The sequence below is a fragment of the Dermacentor silvarum genome, chromosome 3 (assembly GCF_013339745.2).
Source record: "Dermacentor silvarum isolate Dsil-2018 chromosome 3, BIME_Dsil_1.4, whole genome shotgun sequence".
NCBI classification, from domain to species: Eukaryota; Metazoa; Arthropoda; class Arachnida; order Ixodida; family Ixodidae; genus Dermacentor; species Dermacentor silvarum.
The window spans coordinates 184,566,004-184,579,490 of record NC_051156.1 but is presented as its reverse complement, the minus strand read 5'-3'; the positions used below and the strand labels follow the sequence as shown (position 1 = coordinate 184,579,490).

The 13,487-nt window shown below is 46.3% G+C and overlaps 1 protein-coding gene across 1 annotated transcript in view; it reads right to left on the bottom strand.

Moving 5' to 3' along the window:
• Positions 1 to 13,280, bottom strand: part of LOC119446230 (mucin-19) — a 463,166-nt gene extending 449,886 nt beyond the window's left edge. Inside the window, exon 1 of the mRNA XM_037710600.2 lies at positions 12,130 to 13,280. Coding sequence (XP_037566528.1) covers positions 12,130 to 12,417 — 288 coding nt within the window. The 5' untranslated portion in view covers positions 12,418 to 13,280. The remainder of the gene's footprint in view (positions 1 to 12,129) is intronic.
• Between the last annotated feature and the right edge of the window lie 207 nt (positions 13,281 to 13,487).

Genomic DNA, 13,487 nt, shown 5'->3' with positions numbered 1-13,487 from the left:
GTAGCCGGCGTTCAATTAATCACTCTAATTGCAGTGCGATTAAAGGCGTGTCTTTCTTCCTTTCTCCATCATGGTTAGCTCTCCTCCCCAGTGAAACGATGCGTGGCTCTGGCTTCGCGATGCCTGGTGTTGGATTAGTGGGATCAGCGCGCAAGATGTCGGAACCAGGAAGAATAAATCACAGTATCGTAGCTACTTTAGTTCGTGGAGAGGGGGCTCGTGTGCGGTGTGTAGCGACTTCACCAACTGTTAGGGCAGGGTCATACGGTAGGTCTTATCGATGGGAAATCGTCGCAGACAGGTGTGTGCGACCTTAGTGGAGGCTGCGATCGTTAATTCAGACTTCCATAGCAGCCAACCACGTGACTATGCTTTTTTTGCTAGTTAAAGCTAATGGTACCAAATTTCCTATCTACTCGAAATAATTCTTGCCTTTTTGTTCGTATGCGACCAGTTCTTGTAAGGTTAATGTTTAATTTTGTAGATCTATCTATCTATCTATCTATCTATCTATCTATCTATCTATCTATCTATCTATCTATCTATGATAAAAGTGCGTTCAATGTAGGTGTATACTTTATTGCTGCTGTGATACACTTTGCCTCAATTATACGGAATTCAAGAGTTACGAGACTCAACACACTATAAAACACCCCTTTGAATTTCCCATAATCGAAGTAAGTTCAAGCCTGGGATTTAATGGGAGAATACGTTTTTACTGGTCGCGTATGTAATCTTTGTTGTGAGCCTATTCTCTTGCTAATGTGCATCACGCACTCATCTGCCTTCCTGGGCTGAAGAGCTCAGTTGTCCTTCCAAGAAGGGCTCCTGAACCCCGCAAAGCTATATATGACAGCTTGCTGCTCTACCTAGGCACTTTCACCACTAGGCAGATTCACCTAATCTAGGCACCTCGCCAGAAAAACCACTGGTGTTGCCTTTTAATCCAAATATATATATATATATATATATATATATATTAAATTTAATAAGCGTCTCTCTCTCTCTCTCTCTGTTTTATATCATTTGCACTCGTGTTATTACTGTATTAAGAACATAACAGAATGTACAGTTGTAACTGACATCGCTCTTCGTAAAAATATGTTGAATTTAAGTACTATAAAGTTTATTTTACTCTGTTATGAAGTTTTACATGATTCTTTTACTGTGTATGCGTATACATTTATTGTATCTGCGCAAAACCTTTGTTTCGGCGCACCTTCAGCGTTGTGTCAGCTTGCGACGCTGTTTATCTAACTACTCTGTCACTAGGTGCTCGTTACTAAGAACGTCGCGACGCATGTTTCATGCAGTGAGTTAATGCGTTAGTTTTTAACAGGCTTTTTTCTAAAGAATGCAGGGAACGGTCCAATGTCAGATTTCGTGTGCGCGTGCGTATGCGTGCGTGCGCGTGCGTGCGTGCGTGTGTGTGTGTTTTCGTCAAATTAGGAAGAACACTGTATCTGTTTTAGTGTTTGTTTAAATAAAAGTGCATCGAAATGACAAGTTTCCCGAAGTGAGGAATTTCTGAGCTAAGATCTTCCACAGTCGCAGACACACAAACGAAGCTAAAATTCAGGACTCGTAAATGCTAAGCCGTTTACAGCCAAGAAAAGTTTGCCCAGAGCAAGATGACAACCTGCTCCCTAATAGTCGTTGGAAGATAGTTCGCAGTATATGCCGTATTAGCTCGTAAATAGCGCGACCACGAACATAAAGTGAGGGTGGACTTTCGATTCCTCAGAAGAATAAATAGATATTACGATTGTAACGCGATGTGATGCCACAAAGAAACAGGAAACTACGCATAACAGCGGATGGCTGCAGAGCTTCATTCGTCGTTACTTCGTCGATTAAAAGGGGCAAGTGCTGACTGTCGGCGAGCACGGCGTCGTTTTCCTAACACCCAGCAAGGTTGCTGGACAGGCAGAACTTCAGTAATGCCCGCGACATAATCGAAAACACAAAGCTTTTCACGGATTGCGCGGTGACACACTGCACGGCTTCGAAGACCGCGTGTTTTATGCGCCTTCACAACATCGCCGATCGTCCTGCTGAAGGTTGCAATTAAAAGAAATATCCGCATTATAGTCATATCTCGAACGCGAATATAAAGCAAGGCGCATTCTCAGGCCAAAAATTTCGAAAAAAAACGAAATAAAGAAAGAAAGGAAATTCGCGTTATACTCATGGGAACACGGTTTTCTATCTGTTGTAGCCAGCGTTGGCAGGCAACCACTGTCGGAGGACGCTCCTATCAGTCCATGGCCTGATACTACAACTGCAAGACGGACAACGAAAGCGCTGTTGAAGTCCCTGCATGACACGAAACTAGACGAGCGGCCTTATTAGCGCCGCTGTCTAATGTAAGTACATAAGCATTCATGCCTTTCATTCTCCTCGCATCATCATTCATCCCTATATACTTTTCACTTCCCCTCCCCAGTGACGAGTAGCATGGCCAGAGCATCCCAGCTCAGGTCGACCTCTGTGTCTTTCCTGTAAATTAAATCCCTCTCTATCTGCCGGCCAGTATATCAAATGTAACAATTGCCTCCAATTCGACACAATTCCGATCCGGACGGGCCACGGTTCGGGTAAGACCGTTGCATGGTGGAACGCCGCCCAAGCGAGTTAGGAAGCGTGTATAATTAGACTATAGAACCACCGCATTATTCCGGCGTGTTAGTGGAAGGACTCGGCGATTACCAGAGCAGCGGGCAACGGAATCAGTCGCATGCGTTACCCAAAACAGATTTCACTTCTTTCCTTTCTTTTTCTTTCTTTTAGCTTGCCCTTATTTCACCAGTGAGCTTTGTTCGAATATTTTCGCACAGCAGGAGAGAACCCGTGCGGCAATGTATGACGCTTTCTTTCTTTCTTTCTTTTACGGATTGGACCTCAAGCTGCAGCGACGGACCCAGCAGCGACGGCCGCAGTCGATGGGGGTGAAATGCAAAAACGCTCGTGTGCTTAGATTTACGTGCTGCAGGTTTACAGAAGCTCGGGTAGTGTCAAGTAATCCGCAGCCCTCCACTGCGGCGTACCTCATGGTCCTGGAGTTGCTTTGGCACGTTAAACCCCATGAATCAACCAACCAAAATGCGCATATTCGCAGTTGGAATATTACCAGCATTATTGACCTTTTAAATATATTGCAGTTTCCACCCTTGTTCGGGGTGTTATGAATATTGTTCACGAGGTCTCAATTTAACATCAGTCGAAGTGAAATTTACGGGCGCAAACCATAAGTAATTGCGGTGCCAAGGTCTATGTCGTAGCTTTACCCTGAAGTTGAGTGTGTACTGCCCCTTGTAAATATCACTAATACTATTTTCTTATATTTCCTTTTTCTCATCTACCTTGGTTGAACTATATTACCCGAACAATTCAATTTTCTTCTTCAATATTCGCGTTGCTCCACGTTGCTTTTGGACGTCAAATCCCATCAACCAGCATCAGTTTTGCCATTGTACGTATGTACGGCGTACTCGTGTACCACCCAGACCAGTGTTGGTAACGTAGCGAGAAAGACGCTACATTTAGCGAATCTTTTAGTCACCTGAAGGACAAGCTTGCCTTTTCAGAGTCTAAGCGACTTTTAATGACTTTTCTAGTCTCGTAAATAGCCAGTAAATTGCCCTGATGCAAGTACGCTAGAGACTTTGGCCAAGTTCAACGCTTCTTCCACATGTTATCATAATGGGGAGACATATACGCCTCCCTATATTCATAATATCCATATTTGTCACTTCCGTCACTTCTACATCTAAGGACATATCAAAGGGCGAAGCGCCATCAGGGTGCATCGAAGCTGCTTTTAAATCAAAAGCACACTCATGAGATCTGATGCCGCTTTAGAAGATAGGCAGATGTTTTTCATTCTTACTTTTAGAGTGGTTCTCGCCAACGCGGGAGGTATTTTAAAGTATCGCTTAAAAGTAATAGGAAAGACGTCTAGGGATTGTAAGGAAGAAGACCGACACGCCGAAAAGTCCCGTTGCCATCGTGTGGTTTGTACCCAGTTCGCTCTTTGGCTACGCCCTACCTGCTGGTGCCGCGTTTGTCGCTGCTGCTATACGACCCGAATAAACCCCCTTTACAATTGGTGGAGGTGCTAGGTTTACCAATTAAAATATAAAAAAGGATAAGATTCCGAGCAAGTCATTATCATCCCTGCCTTTTAGTGACTTATCGCGAATATTGGAGTATCTTGGGCCTCGACCTGGCAACGTTGTCCGCCACAAAAAAGAAGTTACCAACACTGCTACAGACACCCAATTCGGGAAGCCAAAGAGTGCGGCAAAAAGCACAGCATCACAATCATCATGATCGTCGGAATAAGCATAGCCATCCTACATATGTTATGTACGCTGTAGGACCGACGTCCTCTCTCAGAGCTATCTAATTACCTCTGTCTAGCCCCAGCCGTCTCTATCCTTTGCTTGCAAGTTCCCTAATCTCACCTGACCGCCTAATCCTCCGCCACCCTCGAGTACGTTTTCCTTCTTTTAGCGTCTAGTCTGTTGCTCCAATAGAACACTGGTTATTTCTCCTCTACGCCATGACCTGCCCAGCTACTATTCTTTCAAATCTCACTTAGAATATCAGCTACACTAGTTCGCTCTCAAATTCCCTCAGTTCTCTTTTTGTCTCCTTAACATTACACCTACCAACCTCTGTTTCCTCGTTCTTTGCGCGGTCTTTAGCGTGTTGTCAAGTTTAATTGTTATAATATATAATATAAGTTCAAGCCTCATACGTTACTATAGGTTGAATGCTGTGGTTGCCTACTTTTTTTTTCAATAATACCAGTAAGATACTGTTTATCACCTGGGAGTTCCTGCCATATGTGCTCCAACCAATTTTGATTTGTCTGGAACTTTTCTTCGGATGATCCAGCTTCTCTCGGTCTATTTCGGCTAATAAGTGCACTCTCGCTGCAGCTTGAACAAGCTCTGTATAAATCGCGGACTCTTGTTTTCTGGCCAGGCAATAGAACATTACCTTTGTCCATTGCACTATAGTCTCGAAAGCTACTCTTGGACTTTACCCGTTCAGATCCTCACTGGTTTGTCGTATGTCCTCTCCGGCGTTATTGAATAGGACAGATTTATCTGCAAATCGCAAGTTACCGAGGCTTATTCTCTGTCCATCCCCACGCCAAACCCTTTCTAATCTAAGATATCGGACATATCCTACAAGCAAGAAAAGAATAAAATTGTAGATATTGTGTCTCCATGCCTGACACGTTTTCCAATCAGTAATTTTCCGCTTTTCGTGCGACGCGTTATGGTAGCTGTGAAATATTTGCAGGTTTCCTTAAGGATATTCACGTACGCTTCCTCTATTCCTTGAATACGCCATGCCTCCATGACTCTCGGTATATATATCTACTGAAGCAAACGTCCTTTCGTAATCCATGAAAGCCATATTGGGAGGTTGCTTGTTTCACTCCACAGATTTCTCATTTACCTGATTGGTGACTTGGGCTATGTTCCAGTGCAATGCAGCAAGCAACGCTGTCTAATCTGGCGTCTTAGTAGACTGCTCCTTTTCTGCATCAGTCTGCGTATTGTAACACGATCACACACCTAGACATCGTTCGTCACCTGGCGTCCAATTTCTGACACCAAAATGAACTGTTCAGGAAACGCACTAGAACTAAATAGATCGCTTATTTCAGTTACTTTTCATTTGATACTATGATGTTCCTCAATCTGCGTCATTGCAGACGACACAACGCAGTCCTGTGCAGTTAGACGACTCGCGAACGTTCTTTTCCTAAGCATACGTTTTCCCTCTCGCCTATTAGGCACTCACGCATACAGTTACACACAGCAGCCACATCTACGAGCCATCCTCACAATGGCAGGTCTTGTTAGCCGAGCTCGCTAGACCCGACTCCATTCAGCTGCTTCCCATAACAGCACTCGTCTGTGTCGTCTGCTCGCTTAGACAGTCAAAGTAGCCTACATCGTTTTTGTCTTCGATGCTCTCTTCTCGGAGCTGTCTTATTTGCCGTCTACCCTTGGATTGTAAAAGGACTTACGATGGCGGATGTCCGCTGAAGACGGCTAAGTAGCTGCCTGCGCAGAGACTTAGAACACACCCATGGGTGCAATTGATTGTCGAATATTAAGTTAGACTGACTAGGCTGACTGAAGTGAAGTGCTCTTGTGAGTCTATTCGAAATGTATTTTGTGAATATATCATACAAAGCCGAACAGAGGCTAACGGATCTATATAGATCTATTTATTCCTTAACGTCGCCTTTCTTGTGGATTAATAATATGTTGGGATTCCGCCAATAATCTCTGCTACATTTGAAATCACGAGCTTGCCTAAAAGGGTGGCAAACTTCTCCAGTAGAAGATTCTTGACAAATTTTATCTAATCGAATGTTATTGCTTTTTTTAATATATGATGTTTAGGAGATGCTCGCACCTTTGACGACGGTTACTCCTTTTCATAAAGAAATGCAAATAATGGAAGCCACAGGTATGAAAAAAAAATCACTTAAAAGCACACCCAAACCTAATGTCAACTCATAAATATGTCACACTTATAGTTAAGCCACATAAACAAGTGAAACGCGCTCAATCTTAAAGCCAAGTCACATTATAAAAAAATTTAAGAAAACACTGCAACTCAAAGTCCAGTCCCACAACTACATGGAAGTCAGGGCACAGAGGGGAACATGGAATAAGTTCGGACGAAGCACAGAACGTCAGGCAGACTGGAACAAAGTACGGCCAAATAAAACACATACAATGAGCTTAAAATCTATTTTGTCCAACCCCTTTTTCTTTAGACACTTCTTTCCAAGCTCATATAACTTCATCTCTAGTTATTATACACGGAAGTTTTGTTTCTTCTCGCCAACTACGTGTAGTCGTGGCTACGTAGCTGTTCTAAGTGCTGCATACAGCTCAGTCTATGTTTTCTCTTCCTACCTTATTACATTACTGTACTGTCGAAATGGCCCATGATATTGTCCTATTTATCCTTTCATAGCGTACACCTCGCTCGTATACTAATGACAAATCGCGCCCTCGCTTTTCATTCTGCACCCGTAATTTACTGCATCCCTAATCGTTCCGATGTTATTATTTCGAATGAAACTAATTTTCCCGCCTTCTTGATCACTTTCAACAGCTGCAGCCTGTGTTTGGCTTGATCTATGGCAGTTGTGGCGTACGAGACTCTTTTGTATGAGACCGCTTGTATTTCTTGCTTCTCATTAGCGTCTATATGTACATGTCGGTGTAGTTTTGTGCCGCATGTATTGTGTGTTTCTGTGACCACGGCTTGCATCACCTTATTGTTCACCGAACACCAGGAGTAGCTTGATAAATAGCCAGCCAGGCTAACACGTCGAGCTTTAAAGTCAATGTATTGTTTTCTCTTCGTGCTTCCTGTCTTGACGGCTTACCCTTGTATTCAAATGCTCATCTCAAATCATTTCGGTTAAAACATACGTCAGATTTATGCTGCCTTCATAGTCCTGTTCTGAAACCTCGTATTCGTTCACGATCAGTTGCTTGCATTTCATAGCTTTTCTACTGAGAATAACCAATTTGACCCACTTTTTAAACTAATTTTCTCGTTTCCCTCTTCAAATAGAGGGAAATCGCGGGCCTCATTAATCTGTGATTACCAATCTTTACCGGACTCAACGCGCCTACATGCTGCGTCGTTGAGGTCGGCAACTTTGTATGAAGCATCTTCCATTTGTTGCTTCCCCGTTTGGGCTTTTTCGAGTCGACTTCCGAATACTGCGTTTCCGGAAGAAGGTACTAATTATTCCCAACGTATTCTTTTACGCGAACTGTCTTAACTTATCTATATACTCTGCGATTCCTGTAGTAGAGGAAAAATTTTGCCGAATTTGTAAACTGCGTGTCCTCCAGACTACCTTTTCACCACTGTGGCATCAAAGTTGTCAAAGTCGTCGTTACAGTGTACTGAGTTTGGCCTTTCTCACCGATGATTTGACGTCCTTGTAGAACATTTCCCTCTCCTCGTAATCATGACTGCGCGTTGGCGCGCCGAGCTTTACTGCCTCTCATTTATCGCTATTATGTAGCCTTATTAGAATGACCACTTCATTTTCATTAAAGGCGTAGAATTCATCAATGTACCCCGCTATGTCCTTAAGTACGTATGAGCAATCCTTCCCCTTTGTTCTGTGCTATCAGAAAGGACTGCGCAACAGAATACGCGTCCATTAGTCAGCACTATAAACCGCATAAGCAGAGCTGGTAACATTTCTTGGACAACGTCGAGAGGTGGCGCCCTAAGTCTCTTATTTTCAGCGAAAAGTCACTAAGTGACAAAGATGATAATTACTTTCTAGGAAATTATATATTTTTGTTTTAAATGTTACTAGGCGTATTTCTTGAAATTTAATAACTGCACCAATGTTACATCCTGCATTGGTGAGACAACAACCTTGGAATGCGCGAGGAGGCAAAATACGCCTGATTTTCGAAAACTCCATCAGATCTCAAGATTTTGCTCTGCCTAGAAAATGTTGCTTTGATGCACCAAGTTGGCTCACTAGTAATCTCTTCGACGAGAGTTCAGAAGCAGCGAGAAATGGACGCGTATATATGCCGCTTGGGATAAAACAGAGTTTATCACTATATTAATATAGCGAGAAACTATGTATAGGGGATAAAATGAGGGCGATGCCTAAAATTAGGGTCTACGTTACCAGAGCCGATTTCCTCGATATTTGCATCACTGAAAGGTCGCCAGGACTCCAAGAAATCAACGTTGTCGTCAACGTGACCGATGACTCCCAAAACTTAGCGACCTTCTCGGTAAGTATACCAACACTGCTCAAGAGTTAAATATCTCGCTGCAAAGCAAGAAGAATGAGACGAACTTTATCTGGCAGCGACCTACATGGTGGTCATTTCGCCACGCAACGCGATGAAAAATAGACGAAGCGAGACGCCCACTCGCGCTGCCGTTGAATCTCGATGCTAACGAAAAGAAAAAAAAAGAAAACTAATATCGATACACGCAGAAAGCAACACAGCGAATGCGTACACTCCTCCCGTCAAATTCAGATACAGCTCTATATCTCCCTCCGTCAAGCGCACACAAATCATAACAGCCCGGGGAGAGGGGAAGGGGGACCACGCTGCAGCCCTATCGGTGCCGTCACCGGCCGCTTTCTCGGTGACAGCCGAGAGCCGTTCTTTTCAATGTAACGGACCGAGTTGGCGACGCCTGCGACGCTCGCTTATACCCCCGGCAACATGCCAGTTCCGAGCGCGTAGGTGACGCCCGAAAAGCGACCGCCAGCACCAGGCGACAGCGACCGGTTCGGAAGGGTCGAAAACGCACTCCGACTCTTCTAGCCCGGCAAAGGTGGAGGGACGGCCACAGAGTTCTATACATTCTCTCCCCCGTGTACTTCCACAATCGAAAGTACACATAATAGGTTCCATGAAAAGTAAGATTAAAATTTAAGGCGCAAACTCGGCCTAAGGCCCCGTCGACGAAAGCTCGGCAGGACTTTCAATAAAGTTGTTACCAACCAACCGATTGGAACTTATCATTTGCGTACACGGTGCCTTGTTCCATTACAGTTTGCTTCCTCGCGCGTGTCTAAATTTGTTACTCTTTTTTTTTTCTTATCTCCCTCTTCAAGGATGACATTGTATTGCGATTAGTGCATTCAGTGCAGTGATGTATTTTGTTTGAACGAGTGTGTACGGAGTTACTACTTGATTTGTTTGTTTGTTTTTTCCTCCCTTGTTTTCTTGTTTACCCGTGATGCAAAGACGATCCCTGCGCGGTTATTTCTTGTATCAAAACTGCCTTTGTGGCATCCTGTATATTCCTTTCGGGGAGCACGGACGCAGTGAAGCTGTTCATTCAGTTGATTTCCCGACTTCTCGGACCGTACGGAAGGAAACAAATTTATTATTATAGCTTTCTGCAGAAATTACGAGAAGGAACTCTGGCAGTGCGATTGTTCCGTCACCACGGGAATGATAGTTAGTTACATCAATTTGTCTAATCTTCGTACACACGACTTCAGAAGGTCTTGTGACGTATATCTCAGCTTTCCATCTTGAAAGATTTCCGAGAAATCACGTCTTTTCCGAACGCGTGAAGACAATGCGTCTCTGCGCAAATGGAAAAAGTTATAGCGCAATGTTTTGCTGAAAATGACCAAATTACAAAGTGGCGAAGCCGTTTAAAGCCAGGAGGACGAAGCTCAAGCTAATCCACAGGATGCCCACCATTTCCCGGCTGGCTGAACCCGTCATAGTTAACGCTGCTGCAGACACCGACACTACTGCGCTGGAGTTCCCTATAGTAATTTTACGCGAACCTCTTCGGAGACAGCAACAGCGTCTACCACAAAATTAATCCTTTTTTTTTACTTTAATGTGCTTTCCGACAAATGTATGCGGCGCACACGAACACGCCATGTCCCGCCCCTCGCCGTCGATAGCGCAACTGCGTCAAGCGCGTAAATGTGTGCGCGCGAAAAGAGCAAAACGCTCAACAGGAAAAACTTGCGCCAAGGCGCGCGCAAACACCCCAACGGGACAGTTTGCGGAAAAGGGGTGAAAAATTGGGGAAGGAAGGGGGTTTTGAGGGGAGTGGAGAGGGCGACGCACCCTTCTTTGTCTGACGGTGGGACCCGCGCGTGTTCCGCTTTCTTCGGCCGCTTAGTTATTCCCGACTCGGGGAATCGAAATACGTGACGTCATCATTCGTTTTTTGCGCGCGCTCAAAAAAAAGAAAGGGTGTTTCTCGTCCGCTCGGGCAAGAGAGGGAGAAAGAAGAGATCGGCGCCCCGCTCGTGCTATATAACGTGCAGCTGCCCAACGCAGTGGCGCGCTTGCGCTCTAAGTTAGAAAGAGGGAGAGAGTCGGGATACGGGAGAGAAAAAGAGAATCGTCGATTTTCGGCGGGAGATTTCTAAAAATGAAAGCACTCTCTCGGCCTGCCGACCACGTGGTTTTCAAAAGAGACTCGCTTATTGCTTGGCCGGTGGGCGGGCGCACAACGAGCGGTGCACGCCAGGCCAGCCGACGGGCAGCTTCTTTTATTTCTTTATTTTATTATTGCCGAATACCTAAGTTTCGACAATGTGCGGAGCTTTTGCCTGTTCCACTACGCGGTAGTTGGTAAAAAATTGAACTTCCTACAGATCTTTTTTCTTTCTTTTTTTGCGAGGGAAAATATGGTATGCGCGGAGAACAAATATTCAATAAGTTTGCAAACAGCATCGTTCTAGAAGGCAGACATTATATATATATATATATAGGTCGAGTTCAGTGCGAAAATAACGGGACACTCGAAAGAACGGTGTACTTGCAAGTTGCCGCAAAACTTCGGTTGAGACTTTCGAACGCGTTTTGACGGATGCCTCAACAAGAAATGCAGGCCCTAACGCAAGTTCCAACCTAATTGTAAAAGTTGGGTCGAGAATGTCGCTTCCTCCGCCAGATTTTTAAAGAAACCGGCTTCGTTTTCGTTTGTTTTAACAAGGAAGCCAATATATATCATGTAACGAGAAATTTACAAACATAATTGCTAGCGTGTTTCAACTAGTGTTTCAACTGCGAAACCGGTTTCTTCGATGTCATCCCTTATCATCGCTAAACCTGAGCTTCAAACGTTCCGTTCACTCAGCGTACGCAAAGTGTTCTGATGCGACGTAACTCACCCACAGGGACCACAACGGCTTCTAATCTAAGATGAACAAGAACATTTTAAACCCTCGACTTCAGGACGTTATCATGTATATCGCTCTTCACTTCTTCCTCCGTGAAGAACGATAACCATCACTACGGATACTGCTCCATAATCCTCGGAGATTACTCCCAGCATCGTGGTCAGATAATGTGGGTGTCACGCATAACCGCGAGAGCATGGCCGCACGTCAACGAAAGTGTCAACAAGGATTCTACCGCAGTGTTCGAGCACGAGTGCTCGACACCAAGACGTCAACCGAGACGCCAACCTAAATTCCAGCGAAGCCGCGAGCGATAAACAGCACGAAAAGACGACACGACAACCAGACGACACCGAGGACACACGAAGAACCGGAGACAAGTGCAATGGAGCCGCATCTCGCGTCGCCTCACTCACCAGAGGTGATCCGATCCTGCAGCCCGAGCAGTCGCAGACCGGCGGGTGCACCGAGAGCACGCCTTTGGCCAGCAGCAACTTCATCGACTTGCCATGGTGGCGAATGCTGCGCTTCCAGTCCTTGGCCGTTTCACGTCCGCTCACGTACTGGAACTCGTTCGGGGTCAGCCAGGTATCCCTGAAGAGAATGCACGGCCCTTTCGAGCCCTGGCAGAGCCGCGACAGGTACAGCAGTCCCTTGTTGCCGCCGCATTCCACTTCGAGGATCACTTCACCGTCCCGGTACATTGTTGCCGCTGCCTACTCGAACGGCGCACTTGAAGCGCGCGCGTATTTCGCGGTTACGCGTCGATTCGCCTCTCTCGCTAAAAATGAAGCCGATTATAGACGCACGCGCGCGCGCGCGCGCCTTTGCCACGCGTCGTCGTCACCTGTGGATTTCAACGGAGGCCGACGAGCTTCTCGGAAGCCATCGACAAAGCCACAGCCGATACCGTGGCCGTCGCAGTGTGTCACGTGGATGTTCCTTGACCGAACTTCGACGATATCGCTTTCACTGTGGACGTCGTTGCGGGCAAAGCTGGCTTCAGATGGAGGGAGATGACATCCCTGTAAGCCAAGTAGGAATCGCGATGTCTCGTAACGCCCTCACCCAGTTGACCACGATGCGTCGCGAATGCCTCGAGGACCCAAATCGTTTTCACGCCAGGTGACGACGACGACGACGATGACAACAACAACACTTGGGAAGCGCAGGGTGTGACACGGTTCCGAATCGTCAAACGGCTTCGTCACAACGCGCGCACGTCTGTTTCACTAGTCAACACGAAACACCATCCTTTCCTTCGCGCGCCGCCAAATCACGGTCACTACACAAACGGGGCAGCAGCGTTACGGTGGCGATCGACGACTCGTCCTCTTCTGACACCGTTCAAAAAAACTGCACAAAAAAAAAAAATCACACGACGATGACACCACTCAGTCGCGCGCTCGCGACTCACGCACGCACACGGACGGGGATATCGCGTCAGTTACGGAAGGGGATGCACAAGAGCACGGGCCTCGAGAAAAAAAGGTGTGAGCAAATTTCGTCGGCGCGAGAGGAGCCTCGTCGCCGCACGTCCCTTCAGGCGACACGACGACGCATCTCTGCTCGGCAACGGTGGGACCACGGCGTCGTCGGCGGCTGGCCGCCGTTCGAGGCACTCTCGCTCGAACCCCGGCAGCCGGGGGGGGGTGAAGGGGGGGATGGAGGGGGGGGGGGGGAAGAAGAGAGGTGGGGTGAAAAGCGCGCGCCGAGCCACGCGGCGCCTGGTGCCAGCAGAGCGGCAAGCGTTGGTTGGGTCGTCGCCGGTCCG